General features: G+C 36.7%; 1 protein-coding gene across 1 annotated transcript in view; it reads right to left on the bottom strand.

Annotated features, from left to right (window-relative positions):
* The window catches only part of NWD2 (NACHT and WD repeat domain containing 2), a gene marked incomplete at both ends in the record, with an annotated part of 55979 nt that overhangs the window by 22616 nt on the left and 20078 nt on the right, over positions 1–13285 (bottom strand). The window contains 2 exons of the mRNA XM_082315162.1: positions 6044–6160; positions 11028–11116. Coding sequence (XP_082171288.1) covers positions 6044–6160; positions 11028–11116 — 206 coding nt within the window. The remainder of the gene's footprint in view (positions 1–6043; positions 6161–11027; positions 11117–13285) is intronic.

The raw sequence follows: 13285 nt of genomic DNA on the forward strand, positions 1-13285 counted from the left end.
GTTTCATTTGTAGAAGAGACCACTACATCTAGCTGATTACAATACTACCTCAGAAGACGGTTTGGTAAAGCTTTTGAGGGTCAGGAGAAAATACATCTCATAAATCTCATGCAGCCTATTTCTTCCTCTACACATTATACATAGAATGATGGAGATTTGAGTTCATGCTAATCTTGTTCTCACTAATATGGTCATTTATATTAAATATAATACTTAACCTTTCTGGAAGGCAGCACCAAAAATTCTATTTATGTCAAGAAAAAGAAATACAGTGACTTAGCAGAAAATATATACAGTCTTCTGACTGTAGGCTGAAAATGCAAGCTATTTTAAGACTACATCAAAAACCATGCAGTTTCTATGTTCCGTGCAAAAGCTGCCTGATGAATCTTGTAGCTATTTTCAATGCGATTATGTTTAAAAAATGGGTAAGCATTTTTAGACCCTAGATTTTAGATTTAGAGAATCAGAGATGATTCATAGGAAAATACATTCCCAGCCCTAAAGCAGATCAAGGAACTCACAATAGCTTAATCATACAATATCACCCCATGCTTGATTCCACTCTGTGTATATGTGTGTTCAGAGGTAAAAACATGGAAAGGGTTATACACCCTGGAGGCTGTGAAAGAAGACCAAGGCTTGCTGAGGGGAAAGTTGCATACTATGTCTTTAAAATTTAATCATTTTTACTATTTTGAAGTATTTAAAAAAATATACAAAGCTCTACTTTGACATTCACAGAAAAATCTTTCCTGTTGGCCAAATCCATCTAAAACAGGATTAGTGCCTGCAGACATATACTTCACTTCAGATTAATGCCAACAAGTCCTATGGAGCCATTCCTGATATGCCGTATGGCCCCAAACCTACTTACTTTAGAGAGAATTCTTATTTGGATGGGTTTTGAATCAGATGCGGAGTGAGAAGAAAATTCATAGTTTGATATTTGTTTCTTGGAATATACTTCATTGGGAAAGGTGGGCTGTTGTGCCATGTCTGGTTCCAGCTATTTCTCCTCATCCACTTAAAAAAAAATATATAGAGCTGCTTCCTTGAGGAAAATTAAATTCTGAAATGCACCAAGCACGTCTAACTTCTGCTGAATTCCCAAAGAGCACTGGGTGCTTAGCACTCCCCCTAAACTAGTTGTTTTACTATAGACACATTTGACTGACTTTAGCCTCCCTAACTTAAAACGTGTGGCAACTGTCCCAGGAGAACAAAAGCAAAATGTAACTCAAGTGTTCCAGAACCTGTATATATTCAGTTTTCACATTAGGAATAAACCCTAAAGTAACACCGGAACTGAAATGGGAGTTGAGGAGATTCAGCAGAGCTGGAGTAATATAATTTGGAATTTTCTTTGAGCTGGAATGCGCTCAGAATTAATTATCAACTATTTATACTAAGGAAAGAGAACCAAGTAGCAGTGTACTTCATGGAATGATTAAAACATGCATTGTACTGTAGGAACAAAAAGATCCAGAGATGTAAAAAACATTTCACTCCTCAATTTACCACATTTTGTCTTCAATTTCAGGGTGATTTAAGGACATGCTAAATTGCTATTCTAAATTGCTAATATTCTTTTAAAATCCTACCGGAGTCCAATTTTATAATGCTAGGTTTTTTTTAATAGTTCATTAATGCTGAAAGTAACAACAAGCTGTCAATAATTTGAAAGGGATAATGTAAATTACAATGTCTGTTCAGAGTAGGTAGAAATGTTTTTACTGTTCTCTGGACCAGATGATTTGAATGATGGGTGGGGAGAATCTCTTAGGTTTGTACAAACCCAAACATATTTAATTGAGCAAACCGTTTCAGGCGACAAACTAACATTTCATTTCCATTTCTCCCTTTCATTTTACAATTTTTCAGGACGTAGTCATGCAAGAACAGCAGTTCAGGCAGAGACTGTGTGGTGCCGCACAGATGGAAGAGAGCACCCACGTGTTATAACTTGCAGCGTGTGTTTGAAGAGAAGCGCAGAGAAGCCTGCCAGTTCTCTCATCTGTACTAAGGAGTAACCAACAGCAGGTTAGTACTGGAGTATTAGTTAGGGAACCCTGATAAAAAGGCAGCAACCTTATTCTGCAAATAACCACTATAGACTAAAGACACCCTAAATAGCTCAAGGCCTTAATTGATATCAAGCACTCTACTTGGGTTCCTAAATTAGCAGTCTTAACTCCCTAGTGTCTCCTTGCTGTTAATGGAGAAACAGTCACCCAGAAGATGACTCAGATATTACTGGAGGTACCTATATCTTTCTATTAGTTGTTAAAGGTGTCGAGACTAGATCTGTAATAGATGAATCCTGTCCATGATCTGTACTAGTTGTGGGATGATAATACAACCTTTATTGTCACTCTACCATCCTGTCTGTATTGCCATATCTTATGAATTTACTAGGAAACATAACCCCGCAGAATGTAAAGGTTCCAGTGATGCACTGAATATATTTTGGCTTTGGTATCATTATGCAATGCAGAGTTTAAGCAGTTCACAATTTAATAAATATGCTGCATTTCAATCTCCCCATGTAGATTCCGGAGACAACCAGTATGATTCCTGCATAAAATTTGTATGGAAAGTATTTTTCCCACAGAAATAGCACTTTTATCCTCATAAATAAATCTTGATAAATTATTCTGTAGATCAAAAATAGCATGGTATGTATTTACCTACAGCAAAGGCTATCAGTTTTTAAATGATCACGTATAATAGGCACTGATTTTACACAGCAAAAACCCAACCAACCAAAAAAACCAACCTAACCAAAAGCCAGACAACTCCCCTCTCCCTTAATTGGATCAAGTGTTGATAGAGCTCAGGCAGCAGGTAAGCGGGGGACTGTACATTCCCAAAGACAGTGTCACAGGAAATGAATTACCCTTTTTTTTTTCAGAACTGGTTCCTCCTTTCTGTTTATGAATATGTGTTCATTTGGATTTTGTTGTTTCGTATCTGAAAAAAAAGCTTAGGACTTCCAACTTATGCACTGCACTAATTTAAGAACTGAATTTCATTTTCTCTCCATCTGATATCACAATGCAGGCACAAAGTGCCATAAAGAAACACTTTCTAAAATCAATCCATATCTGCTAGTTAATTCTGAATAGTCCAATTTAATCCCAGATCTGTGTCTGAATTAAAAAAAGCAGTAATTGAAAAGTAAAAAAAAATACCCACTGAATGGAAGTGGCACATTTTATAGAACTTTCTCAAGAAATGGGAAGTTGCCCAAAGCCTGCAGTGCCAAAGTCAGTTTTTAATTATGTTACTATAAATTAAAACTAATTATGCTTGTTGGAATAGAATCATCTTCAATTTGTGTTGTAAATGAAATAAACCCCATCCCACTAAGGTACAACAGAGCAAAAAACAAATGCGCATAAAGAGATTTCTGTAGTTTTGCCAGTCTAGTCATTGGGAGAGCTCTTACTCTGGCCCATGCTTGGAAAACCTGGAATAAATATTGAAGTTGTTGGCTCACTGCAACCTCTTTGCTAACTGTTTTGTTCTGTTTAAAATTTCTGATTTGGCTTGATTTCTTTCCTTAGTAACAATATCAGGCAGGCAGTTCTTAACAGCTTCAAAATTCTGAGCTGCTAAAATATGCAGCAATGGTACATGACGAGGTTTCCCTTCACTGTCAGAGATTTTAGAACATCCATGTCTAAGGACACTGGGTGTTGCTACAGGAAGAACACCATGCCTTTCTGTTCCAACTCTGTTTTTTCATCAAAGGGAAGATAAAAAGTAGAAAAATAAACCCACAAAACTAAATTTAGTCACGTAAGATGGAAGCTACCCAAACTCTCCAGAGATCTGGGCCAGTGTGTGCTTGTGAAAAACAGTGTCATGACAGCATCAAACCCAGCCCAGACTCAGTACTCCAAGTACCAGGCTCTTTACAGTCAAGCACTGAGGACGGCTTTTGTTTCCCAGGGCTCTGAAGCTAAATAACAGAGTGAGGCAAGCAGGTGAATGAAACAGAGCCAGCAAGATGGTTGTAAGGGTGTGATAGAAGTACAGAACAACACATGCTACAGCTTGCTCTTTGTCTAATCTTTGGCATGGAGAGAAGTGATCTCCAGCCTTCACAGCAAGCACTGTTTTGTATTCCTTCTGTCCCCATGAGATTCTGTGGTTTCAGATCACTAAATCTTTAAAATTCTACCCTTAAAAAAAATAATCAAGGTCTTGCAGATTTTTCAGAACTCTTCTCTGCCTTACTATGACAAGTCTACGAATTAGAGTTCACTTAGCTACGTTTAGGTATAGAGGAGAAATCTACCTTTTCTAAATTATTTTCTTAGCAAATATATTATAGAAAAGAAAATTTGGTATAGCAAAGGCATGGTCTTAAAAGTGTTTTCCATTGAAGCCTAACATCAAAACACAAGTTGGAATTAAAGCTGTCAAAGGAGAGTGGCAGGTGTCCTTTGATGTCTGAGCGACAAGCATTTCCACTACCGTTCCAGTTGCAATAAACAAGTGACTATGGAGAGGACAATCAGTAGTATATCAGTAGTAAACAGAACCAATGTTGTTTTACTTTCAGACCAGTCCTTGAAAACTTGTAATAAAGACATGTAATAGCAAAATGCTTGTAATTTAGTAAAACTTACACTAACAATTAGTATAATAATTGACAAAATTAGTTAAGTAGGATTAGAAGTACTAGTTTCACATAGTACTTCTCATATACAAAATAAACCCACATTCTTCCCAAATCATCTTGTCTTTTGTTTTGATGCTTTAATAGATGCTGTTAAGTATGCAGTACATGCCACTGAATAGCCAATCTCATTAGAGAGATTCTCTATCTAGATCTACCCAGAAAGTTACAGAACAGCCTTACTCTTCACAGATAAAGAGGATATGCTACTCTTTAAGCAGCTGGGAAAAGGCTTTTATCAAAAGTCATATATTTTTTGTCTGTGCCCTGAAAACTAATACAATCAGCATACCATGAACTAAACTGGTCTTCAAATATTTTTCAAGTTAGCTATGTTCATCTTAAAACATGGTACAAATCTTTCTAAGCACAGAAGAAAGAGAAAAAAAATGCACTACTCTGAATTGTATATTTAATAAAAAATCAGTGACGGTAAAATCTATTGTATATGATTCACTGGAAGGAGGAAAAGGATACCCGGCAGGACGTTATATATACAGCCTACTCCCAGTGCCTTTCAGTTATTAGAACCCTACACAACGTTTGGTATGACTTCATAAATTCACACTGCTTCAGCTGTAAAAGCTGTGAGGGATAGCTGAAAACTGTTGAGCTTGATGTAAAACAACAGGTTCATCGACAGAAAAAGACCTCTCTGACATGAAAATAGATGTGTAAAGCTTTATAAACCACTCCTGTGAAAGTGGTTCAGTCTGTCCTTTAGGCCTAATAGGAATAGCCAGTGAAGAGCTATCTTTTTTGCGAGCTTTACTGACTCTTGAAGAATCCTAAAAGCAACACTTGTCCTGACAACAGTAAAGAGAAGGCAGAGAGCAGGAAAAACACAAAGACTCAGAGCCTTCTCAGTCTTTTTGCACTCTAATACCTGGCATCCTGACTTGTCCTGGGTTTACGACACAAAACAGCAAAACACAGATCACAGCAGACAGTTCTTCGCTGCTGCTGTGCTTTTGTCAGTCAGTCCTTCTAGGCCAGCCCATAATGCATGTGTAAGAAGTGCCAAGAACTAATTAATGGTGGCCTCCTTAAACAAGTAGTCCATACTTCTGTTGTGACAGTAGTACAGTCATACCTTGTGGTTCCTAAACCCATCTTGCTATGGGGATTGATCATGCAAGAGCCTTCTTTCTCTCCACTAATACTGAGTAATCACTGTTAATCTACAGTGCTGTATAGGGAAACATTTGGATGCAGTATAGGAAATGTGCAGTGAGGAATGTAAAATATTTTAGAAAGAAGAAAAGAAAGAATACATTTGTTACTGAATCATGCATGTTAGGGTAGCTAATGTTATATTTTTGTTGTAAAGTAAAACATTATTTTTATACCCACAACAAAACATGGACCTGCAGAACTTTTCAAGCAATCTTCTAACAGCTTCATACGAGTCTTTTGCAGCTCAGGACTGTCCCATTCGTCTGCTTCAACTCCCCAGTATAAGTCTATGACCTGGAAAATAGTATGCAACATTGTTACTTTATCATATGCCCTTTCTACCCATCAAGTGAAAAATTAGCTTTGTCAACATTTTGTGTACTGCTAAGCATTGCTCTGCAGTGCAGTAAAAGGCAATGAGGTCTAAATCCAGTCCTTACACAGACTGGCAGGGTTTCCTTAGGTAAATGGCAATTCAAGCCTCTTATTTTCCCTTCCAGATTGTCCCTCCTGGGACAGTCTCTCATTTCATGTTCACATTTTTTTGCAGAGATTAGCATGACAAGATCTTGATTTGATGTAGTCTTTATTTGCTACTAGATTGCATATAGTGGATAGGTAAGAATAATGACAAAAGCATTGATAAAATCCTGCCTCCATGGAAAGGAATGGGAGTTTTGCTGTGGATCACGGTCAAGACCACGACTTGACACCCTGCGTCACTTGTATCCACAGGATACAAAGTCATCCTGTGCACATGGCTCAAAAGAAAGAATATGTGGGGTTCTGTAATATCATACATCCTTTGTTAGCTGGTCTTTGTTACTTTGGAAGCAGAGATTGTATAGATCTGCAATGGCAGACAGCTTGCTGTCCAGCCTTTCATCGGTAGCTACAGACTCAGTTTTGTGATGGTAATTAGTTGCAAACAAACTCCTGGAAGAAACTGGAATATGGATGTTAAACTTACTTGAAGAAATTAAGTGAGGAAGTGTGATTTCACTACACATTTTAATTAAAAGGCTGAATTCTTACTGTTTTTAAAAGAATTTAAAGGAATAGGTGTCATATGTATGCATTTCTTTTGGAATAGAACTTACGGTACATGCTACTATTCTCTCATTTAAGCTACTATTGATTGTTAACATCATGTATGTAACTTGAACAAAAAAAAGGTCCAAATGGATACTTAAAAAAAAAATCAAATTTGTATTAAGACATGAATATATTACAATATTGTTTATTGTAATATTATTTGTATTGTGGAAGCACTCTGCTGTTTCCATAAGAAACAGAATCACAAAACTTGCTGTTGTCTAAACAGATCATAAAATCAGCCTGGAGACCTAATACAAGAACTAATAATGGGTTGATGTAAAATTGACCAGTTTACAGTTGGTTAATCTCCTTGGAAAATTTCTCATAACAATAAATGCCAAGGTTTAAGACCTAATCCTAGAAGTATTTATGCCCATGTTTAATTTCCCTACCAACAGTCTTGTTGGTTATTTCTGACAGAAAAGTTTGGGACACCTGTCAGTGTTTGCTGGAGTAGGCACACTGTTGCCAAACACAAGAGGTAATGTACTGTCTGACTGATGAGAGAAATAGCCCCATGTATAGAATGCATTGTAGCTTACACTGCCAAGAAAATACACTTAATATCTTTATTTCTTACAGAAACTCTGTTCCAAAATTTTGCTGGAACAAGCAGCTTCTGCTTTACAAAACTGCATCTCAAACAGCCTTCCTATTTCCCGCATTTGCACTGATTTCTTCTCTGTCCTTTTCTCTTTTACTCTCATTAGGAAAAAAAGTGTTCCCTTCTTCCTCTCTCCCTTCTGTTATTTATCTATACGACTTCATTATTGAACGTCACATTGTATTCAGCTGTCTGATGACTTGAGTGATGTATGATAGAACTTAAGTATTCTAGTCAGAAAATTAGAGCATCTTAGCATACAGTCAAAAATATCTGAATTACTGATTGAATGAATTTATTGTGGTGCTCAAGTTCATCTGAAACAAAAGTAATTTCTGTTTTAATTAACTGTTCAGAAATCACATTAATTCTGTAAATGTGAAGAGGAAATTCTCTGGAATAGCAGATATTGTAGGGGCTCAGCGGCTACCTTCTGTCTGTTATAACATTATAGGTTATTTTTATGGAGTAACAAAATTTTGGCGCATAGTATCTTAACGTGTTATAATTTTGTCCTGCAAGAGGACATATTTTAGCCATCAAACCTCTGAAGACACCAAGAATTTCAAAATGAGGGCCTTGTCGGTTATTCTTTACGCTAACTAAAATAAATAGGATTTACAAAATTAAAGAAATGGAACAAGAAGACAACTGTATCTGATGTTGAAGTACGTTTTTACTTATACTTGGAAAAACTGTGTGACAAACACCCACTGTAACTTTCAGTAAGGCTTCCAAGGTGAGATGACAACCAGCGCTCTGTGTTAAGAGCTACTTACACATGGTGGACTGACACTGGTCTAGTTGAGTTCCACACTAGTCACTTAAAGGAGGCTTTTCATTCATAATTCAGTGTTTCCTTTTGCTTATTTTAGCTTTTGTCCTACCAATCTTACAGTTTCACAGATTTTTCTAAGGAAACGAAATAATTTTATCTTTATCGCTTCCAAGTGCTTAAAAAAACCCACTAAAAATTTCATTCATGCAAAATTCCACTTTCCTTCTAGCATATATCACATGGTGAAAATTATTTGAAACAGTTCATTGTTCCCAAGAAGAAAAGAGTGTGCTGCTAATTAACTGTGGTTAGTTATCCTCCAAAAATTTTATATTACAACTATTTTCTTTAACCTCTCTGACCTCCCTAAAATAATACTGTATTTCAGGTACAAAACACCATGCACTCTGGAAGTCTTTTTCTCAGCTTACTTGTTTTCTGTCTTCACCAATACCTGTTTTTCAGAAATATTTTCTCATTCAATGGAAAAGGAAGTCCACGAGCAAACAAATTCATAGAGGGATCAAATATATTCCGTTCTGCTTCCACACACATGGTGGTTATGTTCCCTAACAGCTCCCACCAACTTGAGGACGCCTGACAGATCTCATGCTTTGCAACAACTGAAACACTTATCAGTGCAGCCAGATGACTCAGCGGAAGCTGGAGCAATGCATGTACTCAAATGCATTTCATTTGGGTCATAATTTATCAGGAGGAGGGTGTCTTCAGGACACCCTATATTACAGCGCATTTGTGGTAGTCGTCTTTGGTCAGTAGAAGATTACGTATCAAGATGAGAAGTTACGTGTTCTGCTCTGTACAGGGAGATATAAATTTATCCCTGTATCTGAAAAGTAGATACTACTTTCTTGACACCACTGTACTAAAAACTTTAGTCTTGATTTTGCATGCTAACCTAAGAAACTCAGTGTATCAGGAATGGAAAAGACAAAAAAACCAGTTTTGATAAAGTCTGCCTCAGAGCCTCCTCCAAAATGCTTTACTACTTTCCCTTGGTAATTTTTTGTACAAGTTTTCCTACTTTGCTTCCACAGAAATGCGATAGCTTTCTAGCTGTTTTCAGACATGTGTCAGTAGAGCTGTCTCTCAGACCTCACATCACATACGGATGCTCCTGGTGTTGAAACTATAGAATAAAATAATTTGCTTCCATGAATATCAACTAGAATAAACTTAATTATTCCTCCCCTAGAGACTACATTACAATCCATTTGAAGAAAGACATCTTTCCTCTCACAAAGAATTCAGTGGATTATGATCGACTTGGAAGAGACATTTCCCTCCTGTCACTGAGATGTGTCCTCAAAGATGACTGAGAAATAAAGAGTTTATTTCTTCCATTAATATCACATGGTAGTAACAGGAGAAAAATGTTTTATTGTTTAAATATCTTTTGCTATTCCTTGCATGTATCACTGCAGCTGGGACTTCCCAATCAGCTGATGAGCTAGGACCTTCAGATGAAATTCTTTTATAGCCATAATCAAAAATCACTCTGGAATTTGCCACCGTGCAGATTCAGCAACTCCACTGTGACTCAGGGAATTAAAAACAAATATCCTAATTTAAGAACTTGTTATTTTGATTAAAAGCCAGCTGCATGTGCATCAAGAATACACTGGGAGGAACAGGATGTTGCATAAAAGGCATTAGCTGTTTCCAAGTCAGCTACACTCTGGAGAGCTGAGTTTTTGGGGTCACTAAGATGGGAGGTCAATACCAGTATGTAAGGAAGGCTTGAGGATGTAGAACCAGAATTTTTGAAGAATGGAACAACATTTTTACAAGATCGCATGCTGGATTTCTTTGTCTTAGCAGAGAGCCAGTTACAGGCCTGCTGACGTACATGGGACTTTACTGGGTGACTTTACTGGACTGTGAATTAGGATATACCTGGCTTAAAAGTACCAGTGACTTTAACTGTGATGCCAAACTCACGTGTTTTAGGTCAAATGCAACTGTATTTATTACCAATTGGCTCTTACCAAAGATGTGGATGGGTCTATGTCTTCCATAACACAAAGGAAAACATGAACTGACTGAAGCAATGGGAATTTTACAATTGACATTAAAGGAAGCAAATTCCATAGTATATAATCACAATAGAAATGTTCTACATTCAATTCATTTTGGTAATCAGTTTCAGTATTCACCTGGTTAAATTATTTTCCACACTACAGGGGAAGACAAACCCATAGTTACGGTAGATATAATGTAACAATTATGTGAATATACAGATGGTGCTACTTCAATGACGATTACATGAAATTAGAAATAGGTTGCATTAATGTAAGTATGGCTTCTAGAAGTACAACACGGTAATTCAGATGTAACATTATTTCTTCTTAAATACTTTGAATATCTACAATAGAGGTGGTTTCATTAAGTTTCTAATGTGAAAGTCATCAGTTTGTTGCCATATTGCTTGTACCACCAGTGCAATGTTGCACTGTAAAACCATGGTTTTTTAATCTATTCAGAATTTACCTCAAATCTGCCTGTAAAATAATTTAAGTACATCAATTCAGTATAATTAACACATGAAATACATTTTTTGCAATCTTCTATTTTACCAATGATATTTAAAAATGTTATCTGTTGTAAATAGAGCTAATTTCAAGAAAAAGTAACACAAGATTTAACACAACAAAACCTACCTGAAATTCCAGCCCATAGTTTTCCCTGCAGAATTCTCTCAGCTTAGGATACACATGTTCTCTTAGGGCGCTCCTTTCTGCTATTGTATCTGTGTTGGGGAAAAAGATGTTATTAAAAATATTTATATGAACTCTGTTCTTTTAGTTAGAGATACAGGTTTGTCATGTAAAAAAGAGCCCTTAAAACACACATACACACACACACACGCGCACACACACAAAAACCTAATGAAAATCAAGTGCTGGGATTTAATCTCCAAACTGTATGTTGTACAAACACATTTATGTGTTTGTATGTGCAACATTAGGCTTCATACACATCTTAATATTGCAGCATATTTCAATACAGCGCAGCTGAACTAATTTTGTAATTCAGCAGTCAGAATTTCTTTATATTTGCCTTCTATTTAATTTTCAGGAAGTTGAATTTTACGAATTAGAAACACCCTGGAACAAAGAGATAATACCAAGGATGAAACAGATCTCTATACTTGGAAATAAATCAATAACATGATTAATGACATTGTGTCAAACACTATCACTTTCTTCACCATCTTTGATTTGATAGTACCTTAAAGGGAAGAAAGCTGTTAATAGCATTATTTATGGTATCTTTTGGTCCAGGTGATTCCTGCTATCATACTAAATGTGCAGTTCTGACATCACATTATTCTCACCATGAAAAATGACATCTGTTTTGATAACAAAGTACAATATGACAATGACGCCAAAATTATTATTAAGTTCTGTCTGTCCAAGTTAATCTGAACACATTTATATAAAACATATCACTCCAGAAACACACTGTCAAATTTTAAGTAGATTTGGTTAGTAATGAAATCTTGCACAGATAATAAATTTTATTGTCTCTCCAAGTTAGTCTAAGATATGTGATAGATTTTGCTAGGTCGAGATTGTGACTAGTGTCGACTGAGTTTGGACACAGAGGGATGACACCATTGCTAAGTTATTTTAAAAAATAAAACACAACCGTTGTAAACTACTAGATTGGAGTGACACATGATGAAAAATAAATGGTGTTGACTTATGAATGATGGAGAGCATCTACTGCAGTTAAAGCAATATTTGTATAACTAACTGCACTGAAACAAAACAATAGGTTAAAACTGATTTAACAATCCCCATATTGCTGTAAACCAGCAATATGTGTGCAAATCTAACAATGTTTTGTTTATCAGAGCCCCAGCTTATACATCTAAGTCAGAGGTCTGTTCATAGAATCATGGTCACAGATTTATATTCTTTCGTATTTTGACAATTCTAGGAGAGTGTGAAATCTGTAATTTAATTAATTACACCAAAATCTTAATATACTTCTTAATATTTAAATATACCTTTGAAATGTTACATAAATGTGTGCTGCTATAATTATCATTTAACTTTATAAACAGAAAACAATCCAGAACACCTACAGAGAAATTATTTCTTACGAAATCTGCATCAAGGTAAAAAGGCTATACCACAAAGGCTCAAAAGTACAGCCATGAACTTAATCCAGTTTATCTGAATTACCACAGTTCTTCCTTCACAAACTTTTGATGCGGAAAAAAGTCAAAGGTGTAGTAGTTTTCATAACACATCCTCTCTAAGTGCAACAATATTATGTATTTATGATTTCATGTTTTAAAATATACTAAACATGCTAATGTGTTTTGAAGACAAAGACTGGTCCAGAAGCATCAGTTAAGTCCTTGCTCCATTGCAAGCTTTCTATTTGACTGTGGGCACGCCACTCAAGGTGAGATCCTAAATCTGCAGTGCACAGCTTTTATATATCCAATTTGAACACTGCAAATAAGACAGACCCTGCTCTGGGTTACATTCAGAGGAGTGTGGCCTCGCTCCCTCTCTCCTCACTTCCCTCTTGGGAAGTTATTACCCTCCTCTCCCGGGCACTGAAGAGGCCGCACCAGGAGTGCTGTGCCCAGCTCTGGGCACCCCAAATCAGGAGGATGGGGAGGAAACTGGAGAGGCTATTGAGATGGTCAGGGGCCAAGAGCACATGGCCTACAAGGGGAGACTGAGGGATCTGGGCTTATCTAGTCTGTCAAAGAGTGTAAGGGGGACCTAAGCACAGCCTACTATTTCCAAGGCACTTACAAAGATGATGGAGCCAAGCTCTTTGTGGCAGTGTCAGACAGTACAACAAAGGCAACAATAACGTATTACAGCTTGGGAAGTTCAGGCTGGACACTAGGAGAAGCTCCTCTGCCCTTGGAGCTCTTCAAGACTTGACA

The sequence above is a fragment of the Platalea leucorodia genome, assembly GCF_965183815.1.
Source record: "Platalea leucorodia genome assembly, chromosome: 6".
Taxonomy (NCBI): Eukaryota; Metazoa; Chordata; class Aves; order Pelecaniformes; family Threskiornithidae; genus Platalea; species Platalea leucorodia.